Source organism: Hoplias malabaricus, chromosome 8 (genome assembly GCF_029633855.1).
Source record: "Hoplias malabaricus isolate fHopMal1 chromosome 8, fHopMal1.hap1, whole genome shotgun sequence".
NCBI classification, from domain to species: domain Eukaryota; kingdom Metazoa; phylum Chordata; class Actinopteri; order Characiformes; family Erythrinidae; genus Hoplias; species Hoplias malabaricus.
In genome coordinates, this window is record NC_089807.1 from 10,726,747 (window position 1) to 10,738,842 (window position 12,096).

The 12,096-nt window shown below is 38.6% G+C and overlaps 1 protein-coding gene across 1 annotated transcript; it reads left to right on the top strand.

Moving 5' to 3' along the window:
* The first annotated feature begins 1,390 nt into the window (after positions 1-1,390).
* bag3 (BCL2 associated athanogene 3) lies at positions 1,391-8,866 on the top strand. Its single transcript, XM_066678485.1, has 4 exons — positions 1,391-1,582; positions 5,899-6,216; positions 6,796-7,182; positions 7,411-8,866. The coding sequence occupies exons 1-4, from the start codon at positions 1,391-1,393 to the stop codon at positions 8,101-8,103; spliced, it is 1,590 nt and encodes a 529-aa protein (XP_066534582.1). The 3' UTR covers positions 8,104-8,866.
* The last annotated feature ends 3,230 nt before the right edge of the window (positions 8,867-12,096 follow it).

Below are 12,096 nucleotides of genomic sequence, written 5' to 3' on the forward strand. Positions count from 1 at the left end.
AACACAGTAAATGTGTGTGTCTGGCACCCCCTCCAGGGTGTATTGTGCCCAGTGATTCTGGGTAGGCTCCGCACCCACCCCCACCCTGAACTGGATAAGTGGTTACAGACAATGATGTAAGACAGAAAGTACATTTGAAGGTAAATACTTTTGTACTTTTACTCAAGTGGAGATCTACAACGAGGACTTTTACTACTTTTACTAATGGAGTGGAGTGTGAGTGTTTTTCAGTATTTAAAAACTCCAGCAGCACTGCTGTGTCTGATCTGGTCATACCAGTGCATCACTCACTAATACGCCACCATAATGTCAGTGTCATTTCAGTGCTGAGAATTATCTATCCCCCAAAATATCTGCTATAATATGGTGGTCCTCTGGGGGTTCTGAGAATAGAACTGAAAGTTAGCTAACAATGCACTGCAACAGATGAAATATGCTGTAAAGTTATGGAAATACAAACTGCACCTATGCTGTCAACTGAGATGATTCAATTGACAATGGGTGTAGAATGTCAGAGTGTGCAAATGTTTTTTGTTGAGTGTAATTAAAGACCATGTACAAGGAAAGCATGTGTCTGCAAACCTTTTTTCTGGTGTGTACTTTTCTGTAAACAAGATCACTGCAAACATGTTTACCTCATACAAACACATTAACCGGCAGATGTATGACACCTTATACAGAATGTAAGTGATCTTTGAACGTCACTGCTGGTATGGGAGCAGACTGAGTGACGGTTTTATTAAATGTATTTTAATACATTAATTCTTTCTTGACATTATTTCAGTTATTACAGGTGGATCAGACACAGCAGTGCTGTTGGAGTTTTTAAAACCCTCAGTGTCACTGCAGCACCAAGAATGATCCACCATCCAACTCACACCTGCTCTGTGGTGCTCTGGTGGGGGACCTGACCACTGAAGAACAGAATAAAAGTATGCAGAGCAACCGATGGATTAGTGTTCGTAATTGTAGAACTACAAAGTGCTCCTGTATGTCAGTGGAGCTGTTTTAGATTTTACATGCTCGTCTAAGGGAAATTTGATTCTGTGTTCTCAAGCGTTCTAGACGTTTCTAGAAATATGTGTGCTGAGTTTATTTATTAATGCCCCTTGCTTTTATTTAGATTCACAAGTCCACAGTCCTTAAACATTTCATAACCATGAATTATTTCCGAGAAGACCACATTTATTCAGAGGATTATGAATGTATTAATGAGGGTTGGTGGGGTAGGTCTGCTCGCTCCTTTGAACGGTGTGAGGGTCTTCTGGGTGCACATGGTCACGGAGCCCACTAGAACTTTCTTAGCAGCCCACCAGCTGCTTCGAGATACCCACCCCCAGTCAGTCGTACGTCATCATACCGATCCTTTAAAGGATCCCTGTACGCCGTAATGGCACAATATTCAAGAGCGAGGCTTCAGCAGAGCATGAAAACACTGTCTCCCGTTGACACGATGGCCACCAATGACCCTCTGCCCCCGGGATGGGAGATCAAAATCGACCCTCAGACCGGCTGGCCTTTCTTTGTGGATCACAACAATCGGAAAACAACATGGAACGACCCGAGGCATGACTCTAAAAAGGTAGGAGAGCGCGAAAGGAGCAAAGCCGTGGCGCAGTCGCGCAACTGCGATGGAAGTTGTGCTCCCACGTCCCTGTCGCTTTTCTGCTTTCCAGGGAGCGAATTAATGTGGCACGTGTGCTATATTAACGGCAAGGGAACTACTTCTTTCGGATTTGCGCTGCGGATATCAGTTTGTGGTTGTGTGCATTTACGTGGGTTATTTGATTTGACTGAAGTGCGTCGGCACATTCCACTCTAGACAGACCATTAACGACAACAACATTAAACGGGAGCTGGTGTACTTATCACTGGGTCGAGACAGCAACTTGCACAGACATTGGGTTCGTGTTATGAACTGAGGATGTTCTTTCAGCAGCGAGACTGACCGACTGACAAATACACTGCTGTATCGCACTGTAATATTTCTGTGTTATGATCTAAGCTGGGCTGGCTGGCGTGTGACGCACTGCAGTCGTATGTAGCCCAGCCTAAAGACTCGGATTGTTTCAGCATCTCCATAATGGTTATTTAAAGAGAGACAGGCTGGAGCTGCGCACATTGCGTTTGTTCGGAATCATCGCTCGCTATCATGTCCCCCAAAGTTTCCCTTACATGGGATTTGAGAAGGATCCACCCTCTCTTTCTCATTGCCTCGTCGATGACCAATGATTGGCTCGGAGACGACGGACACTGGAAGACAGAAACGCTGTTAGTCAGCCAGATTCGTCCAAAAATAAAGCCCCACTGTTCATAATAGTGGTTAAAGCTCATAAGCTGTAGGGTCCGGGACGTTCCTGTCCCGAAGTGCTGTTGAAATTTTAGTGAGGGCTGCTGACTGCGGGGCGAGCCAGTTGGTTTCGCTCATTAGAAAGATCAACACGTTGCTGTTGGCCAAACTTAGTGTCACCAAGAATCTACTGGAAAGACACAGCTGCCAGGAGATAAAATGGGCGCAAGGCCGCCGGTGTCCACACGTCAGTGCCAAAAAAACAGAGGACATAAGGTCATTCCACCCTGTCCCCCTAATATTTCCACTTGCGCTGTACACTGAAAGAGGCCAAGGGGAGTGGATATTACACTACTGTTTTTAACAGGCGACCACCACCTTTACATGTCGAAACAGAGCTATTGTTTTTGCTCCAACTGTGGTTTGAGGGATTGTCTGGGGCCAATACCTCTGATTCACAGTGATGAGTAAGGGAGGCCTTTTCTCGCCATGGATCTGCTTAGTGAAGCCCACCCCCTCACAAAGTATATTTTAAGCTAGAGTGTCAACCAACAGCAAACCATTCAGCACGCACACACGCAGACATATACACACACTGACTCATGTCATGATGGTAAATGTACAGTTTATATTTCTATACTAGTTAGCTACATATGGTCCATTCATCGTGACATTTTCACATGGTGTGAAGGACAGCTGCTGTGTTCAAATGATGTTGAAAACTAAAAATTGGCAAAAATGGAGATACATGTTTTTCATTAGCGACAATGCATGAGTTACACAGTTATAGCATAGTCATGAACTAAGGGAATATGACCAGGGCTCTTGAGAGGACGTTGTCTTAGTCTGGTCCCAAATAAACTCTGGAACGGTTTGATTGTGGTTAGAACATGACCCTATCAGTTGTGCTCAGCATGTTTGAGCTAAGCTGCTCCTGTAGCCATGGGTGTTTTGTGTATGGGACTCAGCAGAGCACATAAATGGAGAACTGGTTAAAGTTTAGCTGCTAATATGAGAAATAGAAGTCAGTTATTTTCTTGCCAGTGGTGAGAATGTTCTCATGTGGTTTGTTGTGAAGCGTTTTGGTGCTCTTGGATTTTTCTCTGTTTGAAAACAATCCAAACCAAGGGGGAAAACGATACAAGTTTAGAATACTCAATTAATTCAGACCAAAATAATATTAATTACAGGTGTGAAAACACCATTATTTAAAAAAAAAAAAACACTTTAGGCTGAAACACTGCTTAAAACGTGTACATGAAAGAGTGTAGATAACCTGCTGTAGGTTAAAGAGACAGGTTTATGTAAACATGTTGTTTAATTGTGACCTCACTTACAGTGAAGCTTAAATCAAAATGAATTTTGTTGATTTGGCTGTTCTTGATCATATTACGTAGAATTCATTGTGCCGTATTATTAAAGTACAAAACCCTTGCTTCTTTAATGTAAATATATAGTGATTTTTTGTCTCGCTGTAAAGCGTGTTATCATCTGTTAATCGTCTGCTTTTCACCATCTATAGGATTTGGCATAGAATAAATTCATGTCCTGCCTAAACATGGAATTTTACTCTGAAACATATCATGTTATCCTTAACTGTAGATTAAACTGCTTTCAGATTTCCATTTCCTGTTGAGATGAAAATTTTGAACACAGCAGACTGGCTGTTTAACAGTTTAATTTAAATATATTCAATACATGACCAGGGGAGTGAATGGTGTGCTTTGAAACTATGACTGTGTACATGCTCAATATGTATCTTTCTATTTTATTCCCTGTGAAAAAAGATTATAAGTGCTAAAAGTACTGGACTACAACCATTAGCCAGGTTGTTGACTCACATATTGAATGGGGAAGTCTTTCCCTGTGCAATATGCCTAATGTATTTAGATAATTTACCCCTTTAGTTTGTTATGTTGTACACATATTAAAAAAATATACAAGTACATAGATCCTAAAATATAGTTGCAATAGAAAACTCCAATCACTTGAAATTAACTTGAAAACCTAGCAGGTTATACAATGCAAGCTCTTACATCATCAGACTACATTTGCCAGAATAGCACCTGAAATACTGTAACTGTGAATAAATAAGTCCATGACTTGCTTTGTTTGAGAATATCTTCTTTAAGATGAATTGATGGGGGTTAAACAGATTCAGATTTTGGAATATGCTCTTTGTGATGAAACAATCCATCTTTTCCTGGTCATGATGAAGGAAGTGATATTTTTGACAGTCTGTGTTGGTATTTCACAACATTTCATTTTATTGCACATACCAATACAGCACAATTACCGCAATAGCTTAAAGAACTGTATGTTTTCGTTGGTAGTTTTTCTGTGGCCTGTTTTTTAAAAGAGAAAAAGTAAGAAAGTAAGGCAAATAAATACGTCTAAGAAAAGATTACATTTTATTTTTTTTTATGGCCAGCATTTGTCTTAATTCATAATGTATGTTTCTAATTGTCCCAAATTTTTCAAGTGCAAAAAGCAATAATGTTGCCAAGGATAAAGTTGAGAGACTGAAATAAAAAAAAATGTGGAACTCTGTAATACTTGTAAAGATTAAGGAAGCAGTATAAAAAGCTGTATGAAAGATCTAGTTGAATAATAGATTGGTATGTGTGAAATGTTACATGGTGCTGAAATGTGAGAGGCTACAGTGATCTGTGAAGTTGGCCAGCAGTGTTCTTTTATATCAGTGACTAGTTTGACTGTGAAGATTAGATCTTATTTCAGTTTTATGGCATTCCATGAGTCAGAAGAACAGGAATGTAGCATTTTCTTGTTAAAACATTTTGGTAAATATGTTGTTAGATTATTCAGAGTCTATTAAGCTAAGGGTATTCTGCCAAACATCAAAATCCATTATCCATAATTGTCATTTTAGGTGGTGATAAATATTTCTATTATGAGGTACTGAGAAAGGTACACCCCTTGTCTCTGAAAAAACAAGTATTATAAATAGTCAGGTTTATTCATGTTGTGCCCATGGTTTAAAATGTAGGTTCTCACAGTGTTTGAGACAGATATGTTTTCACACAAATGTTATACAAGTTTATTCCTTGCTTCATGTGCCCATGTCAGACTGTATTTTCTAAAGCACAACCTGTATGTTAGCTTAAAGGTGCATGTCACATTAAAATAGATCTGTACCTCCAAACAACACTATGAAATTAAATATAAATTTCCAAATCATTCATGATGGCTGAAGGGTTAAATCACATTCTTTACTCGAGTCCTACCTCCCCATAACAAATATGACCAGTGTGATTGGTTGTGCTTTTCCTTGCTGTCACTGAGACTCAGTAATTTGATTGTTAGCAGTGCCAAAACTGGAAGGAAAACTTTCCAGTCATAAGCGAGTATTACTGTGCAAGACTCAGGTGCATCGTGGGTAACACATGGGTATCAAAAGCGAAGTGAAAAAAAGTGAAGATTTTTTTTTGTGTAAATTCATTGTCAAGAGAAAATCTATGTCATTGTTGATACCTTCCAGATCATATCATTTACATTGCAGTAGTAATTAATTTGTATTTGTCATATTTCCTAATGACTTTCCTCATCAAATATATATGTAATCAGCGTATCTGATGAATGTGTTACAGCTTTCTACTGGTGGTCCCTGTACACCTACAGAGTTGTCTCCTCAAGACACGCACAAAACCTTTCTTCAGGAACTGAAACAGCCAACTCTACGTCAAGGGTACATCCCAATCCCAGTCACCCATGAAAATATTGAGCCAAGGCAGCAACAATATCCATTTTCCTACATGTATCCAATGAACCAGCAAAACCTAAGAGCAGACGGCCGGACCCCGTCCCCTACTCTCTCACACCACTGTCGGCCAAGATCTCCAGTGCAGTCTACATCAGAGGGGGATCCTCACTGCTTGTCCTCCTCACCTGTTTCACAGGGACCTGAGGTACAACCAAAAGTGATGTAGTTTTAAGTATAAAGAAAGTATAATGACACACAAGCTAAACTTGGTTTTGCAGTGTTTTAATGTTTTGGGGGGAAAACCATCAGAAGCTTTAAGCTAACCTAAGAGAACCTCATTTTTGTTTACTTCTGTATTAGAAACATGGATATTTTTGGTCCATTATATACTTTTTACAGTTTGGTGGCTATGCCAGACTGTTTGAAGATATACAATAGGAGGGCATTAGCATTGAATGACATTAATGGATTTGCATCGTTAAGCTTATGTTGGTAAATATAATAGGGTTTAAAACAGCACCACTGTTCACCACTCATTACACAAGTTATGCAAGCTGTACTATGTTATTATCATTTGCATTTCATTTGGTCTTCAGTTTAAGTCATTCAGGGAAATTTTCATTCTTAAAATGTTGAAATCTAAATGATTATTTGTCATTTAGTTCAAATTTATGACATTTTCAATATTAATGATAATGTAAAACTGAGTAAACACACTGAGTAAACCCAGTAACTCCATAAAAACCAGAGGTCAGATTTCTTATTTTATGTTTTGTGTTTTCAGGTATACCATGTTCAACATCAAGGGCCACAGTCTCATACCAGTTCCCTTCACCAAACATCCAAACCCAGTAGTTCAGGCCTCCAGGCAGGCTACATTCCCATTCCTGTCATTCATGAGGGAGCGGGCAGCACCCCACATACCCAAATCAACCAGACGGTTCAACCTAAGCGCTTCACCCAGTCGGAGTACCAACCCTCCTTTCACAGCCACCAACCAGATGAGTGGAGTCGTGGTCCTGTATTTTCTACGCGAGAAAAAATCCCAACTTACCGTGAGCAAGTGCCCATACAACTTGAGCAGAATCGCTCAACCAGCCCTATCTTACTGCCTTCAACTCTAAGGGCTCAAGAGCCAGTCAGAGCACAGATCATGAACGAAAGACCTCAGGTAATGCCATGATCACAATGCTGGCAATGTCTATGATCAGGTTTTTATAAGTACAAAAATACAATTAAATAAATAACTAAATCAATAGTTTAAGCCTCAATTCCAGGCTTTAAGTCTGCCTTTGAACATTCCAGTAGGGAGTTGAGAACTTGTCTTACATGGTTCTTTAAGAATTTAAATATTAAACTGTGATCATAAGAAATAACTTTAAATATCTTGTATTTCTAGGCCCAGCAGCATGTTGCACAGACAGAGTTTCCTCCTAAAATTGAACAGTCCTTTGAACAACCTGCCAATCAGTCCATTGAAATTCCAGTCAAGAGAGTGAGTGATGTACCCCAGCCTGTAGCACATCCTGTATCACCAACCACACAACAGCCCATACAAGAACCTTTACCACAACCTGTGCAACAGCCTGAACAATTGCCACAACAGATACCAGAGACTGCCAATATCCCCATGGAGTTTACCATGGCACCAGAACCCCAAGACAAAGCAGCTCCTCATCCAGAAACTATACCTCCACAAGCTCAACCTGAAGAGAAGGTGGAGACTTGCTCAAGCCATCCAGGACTGGCAAAGGTGCAGGGAATATTGGCAAGAGTGGAAAAACTTGCACAGGAGGTTAAGTATTTTGATGGGAAAAAGAATGACAAAAGATATCTAATGCTGGAGGAGTTTTTGACCAAAGAATTGTTGGCTCTAGACTCAGTCGACCCAGAGGGGCGTACAGACGTGCGGCAGGCTCGGCGTGATGGTGTCCGCAGAGTACAAAACATTCTTGAAGAATTAGAAAACCTGGGTGAGCATTTAGAAGGATCTGTCAGTGAAAGCTGCAGTGAAGCTACTAGTCCTGCCCAAAAAAGAGAGCCTTGCCTGATTGGCCAGGCAGATATCGAGAAGGCCAAAGAGATATCCTAACAAATTTGAACCGAAATTCTACTATAAAAGAAACACAAATGACATCTCCTCAGTCTCAACATATTCTTAGTTGCATGCACAATTAATTTAACTATTCCACTGGCTGAACATTAATATAATTTGTTTACTGAGTGCAATTATGTGTGCAGTTATGTGATGCTGCTGTTGTGGAATATCACCGTGCAAGTGTCTTGTAGCAGGACCATAGTGGTGACCTTGTAGTGACAGAGTTTCAACTTGAAACTCCGTCTCAAATAAGAGGCCTTTATTAAAATGCAAATGCTTTATTTTTGCTTCTACTTTTGGAAAAGTATCTGTTGTTTGCCTTTTGTCATTTCTAACCATGCTGAGTGGTTGATGAAAAGCGTTTGAAATTTCCAGTAAGAACACCCGTGCTTTATTAAAAGGGACACTGATCTGAATTCAGAGATTTCTCTGAATTGATTTTATAACTGGGGAAAAACAGAAACTCTTGAAATTATTGCTTTTTAATAAGAGGGTCACAGTTTTACATGAAAACCAAACTCCTTATATATGTTTTCTTTGCATTTTGAGGATGTACAATCACTGAAATGAGAAGTTAATGAATTTTGCAGTTTTACATTTAATATTGTGATCTTCACATTTGTCAATATAGGTATAAAATGTTGAATGATAATGATAAAGACAATAATGTTATATTTCTACTCTATTTTTTGTGCCAAAATGAACATTTTTACATTTTTCCAATGGTAAAAATGTGCTCCATCTCCATTCTATTGTATTCTCCTAAAAGAAATATATGTCTAAATAAAAAAGAAAAAAGACCTAAATTGCATTCAGACTATCTCTCTCAGATGCAGATATTGTGAGATTGTGGAACACTCAAGCACAAACCAATAAAACTAGGTGTGCATGAATACTGGAGTTGTAATAGATTTGCCAGATAATGTTTTAAAAATGAATTGGCATTGGGCAAATGTTTAAATCTTAGTGTACAAATAAGTTTTAATTTTTTTTAGAATTTACACATTTTTTTAGAATTTTTAGAAGTTGTGAAAAAATTAAACGAAAATATTTTGATGATTTAATGTAACCTATCACACTATGACAACTTTCAAGCATCTTGACACTCCAGAACTTCCCAAATAAGTATCAGTAACATTTCTTTGAACCGCTACGTTAGACCTAGCGTTGTTATGAAGCAATTTCATGGGATGACACCTTTTGCCAGTAAATTGTTTTGACTGATTTCTTGGTTCAATTACAGCATTTGTTGTTCATAGCGATCAGCATTAACAGCTTCATGCAGTCCAAGAATTTCATAATACACCACACACTTCATATTCCAATCATATCCCCGGGATCTATGCAATGTTTTTTTTTTTTTTTTTTGGGATTGTTGTAATAAATCCAGTTTTCATCATCAGTCACAAGTTTCCAAATGAAGGACTTTTTCTTTTGTTTGTTGTACATATTCAAACACGTAATAATTTGATCGTCCCTATTCTTCTGACTCAGGTCATGGTGCACGCATTTTCCTTTTTTAAATCTTTCCTATTGTGTGTAAACAGTTTCTTGAATTACTCCAACTTGTACAGCAAGCCCTTTTTGGCCTTGACACAAATCTTCATCAATCTGCTTGCAATTCATAATTTTTAATTTACATAAGGGCACTGATATTTTCATGAGTAATAACATCAATCTCACAATTTTTCAAAAACCTAAACCAAAACTATCATGTACGTTTGGATACAAAATTATCCCCATGAACAGGAAAAATTGATGCACATGCTTTTACAGCACTTTTTCAATGATGGAACTCTTTGTGAACGCAGTGACAAATAAATTCTCACTTACCAGATTTCTCAAATTTTGAAGTTACTTTTGCTGAATACAGTGACAAATGTCCTGTTTAATACTATGCAAAATTACCATAAAATCGCAAAAAAGAATGTTTGAATTTTTTATTACAATTATCGTTTATTCAATTACCAAATGCAGTAACACACCCTGAACAGGATTTCAGTATGTCACATAATTACAATTATATGTTACACAAAAACTTATTTGTACATTTAATAGTACTGGAAGTGTCATGTAATAAAATAATAAATGTCCGACAAAAATAAGAATACTATATATATTCATTCATTCATTATCTGCAACCACTTATCCAGTTCAGGGTCAAGGTGGGTCCAGAACCTACCTGGAATCATTGGGTGCAAGGCATGAATACACCCTGGAGGGGGCGCCAGTCCTTCACAGGGCAATACACACACACACACACACACACTTTTGAGTCGCCAATCCACCTACCAACATGTGGCTTTTTGGGGACTGTGGGAGGAAACCCAAACGGACACGTTGAGAACACACTAACTCCTCACAGACAGTCACCCAGAGCAGGAATCGAACCCACAAAAAATATATATATAAAATGATAAAGACAGTGTAAGTTAAAACATGGCTAAATCCGGCCTTCAAACATGAGGACAGGGACAGTTTTTTCCTAAATTATATGATGAAACTGAATGTTATACATATGTAACAAGCAGCTAGAACCATTCAGGCCCACGTGTATTCCACAACAAAACTATACAAAATAACATTAGACTAAACAGAAAAAGAATAGCTTTGCTCGACCAAGCAAGGAATAGAAGTTATTATTTTTATGTGATCAATTTACAGAGCGCATGTACTGGATGATCCTAGTGAACCTTACATTACATTTTAAACTCATGCGTTAACCCTATGGACCCAATAAACGAGCAAGAAGAAGGCTTTGTCTATTTCATCAGCTCCACTTAGAGTTAAATGTTTTAGTTATACAGTTACAAACTGCAGTTCATCTGTATACATTGTCAGCCTCTGTTCAACCTGTAATAAGGGTCAGAACCACTACAGGGCAGGCATAATTTGAGTGATGAAACTTTCTCTGTGCTGCAATGACCATGAAGTGATGACTGGTTAATTGGTGCTACACTGGCAATAGTGGATTAGACAGAGCAGTGATGCTGGAGGTTTTTAAACACATACTGTCCAATCTTAGACACTTCAACATTGTGGGTTCACCTTGTAGATATCTAGTTAGGCACAACACTGTTTGTGTTGGTCGTACTCTAGTCCATAAGTGGTCACAGGGCATTTCCCACAGGATAATATTGGCTGGATAATGTTGGTCGTTTGACTGTTCCCAGTTCATCATAACACCTCCACCCCCACCTATAGCCATTCTGTCGTGGTCCTGGCCATTAATAAACATAGTAAATGAGGACTAATAAAGTATGCAGAGCAATGGATACAGTTTGTACATGCAGAACTTCAATGTCTGCCAGTATGGAAAGTGGTAATGATAAATTGTGAAAGTTATTTTAATATCTAGCTACAGACAATTTTAACAATTTAAGAATATCATATGGATACACCGTTGTGTTATTTTGTTTTTAGGTCATTGTAGTTTGAGAACTGCTGACATGTTTGATAAACACAGAGGTAGATTATTTAAATAAATTAAGTTGTCATGGATATAAAACATGCGATAAAGTGGATGAAATATGTTTTAAAAAAATCCAGGAGTCAGTGATGAATAATGATGTGCAGGCCTGAGCTCTGCTCTGATCCAGACATTTGTTCATTCTTTCCTCCTTTACATGACGAAATTTGTCACGTGACGATGTTGTTACTGCAGGAACTAGCTAACTCTCTCACTCTTTCTCTCACTCTCTCTATGACTCATTGCTCCCTATGTAGTGCACAATTTGATCATTAAATAACAACTTATGCATATTATCAGGGTTTTTTGTGTACAGTATGGAATTATGCACACACATCTGTTTACCGGAAGACAGTCTGTTAGGAATATAATGCACTGCTTTTGTGTTTTTGTACAGGAGTCTTTATTTTTAGACTTACGTCGTACACTAGATAGGGAGTAGGGAGCTATTTGAGAAACTCCCTCTTCTCTCTCTTATACTCACCGCTGCTCTGCTCTTCATTCAGAGTAGAGGAAAA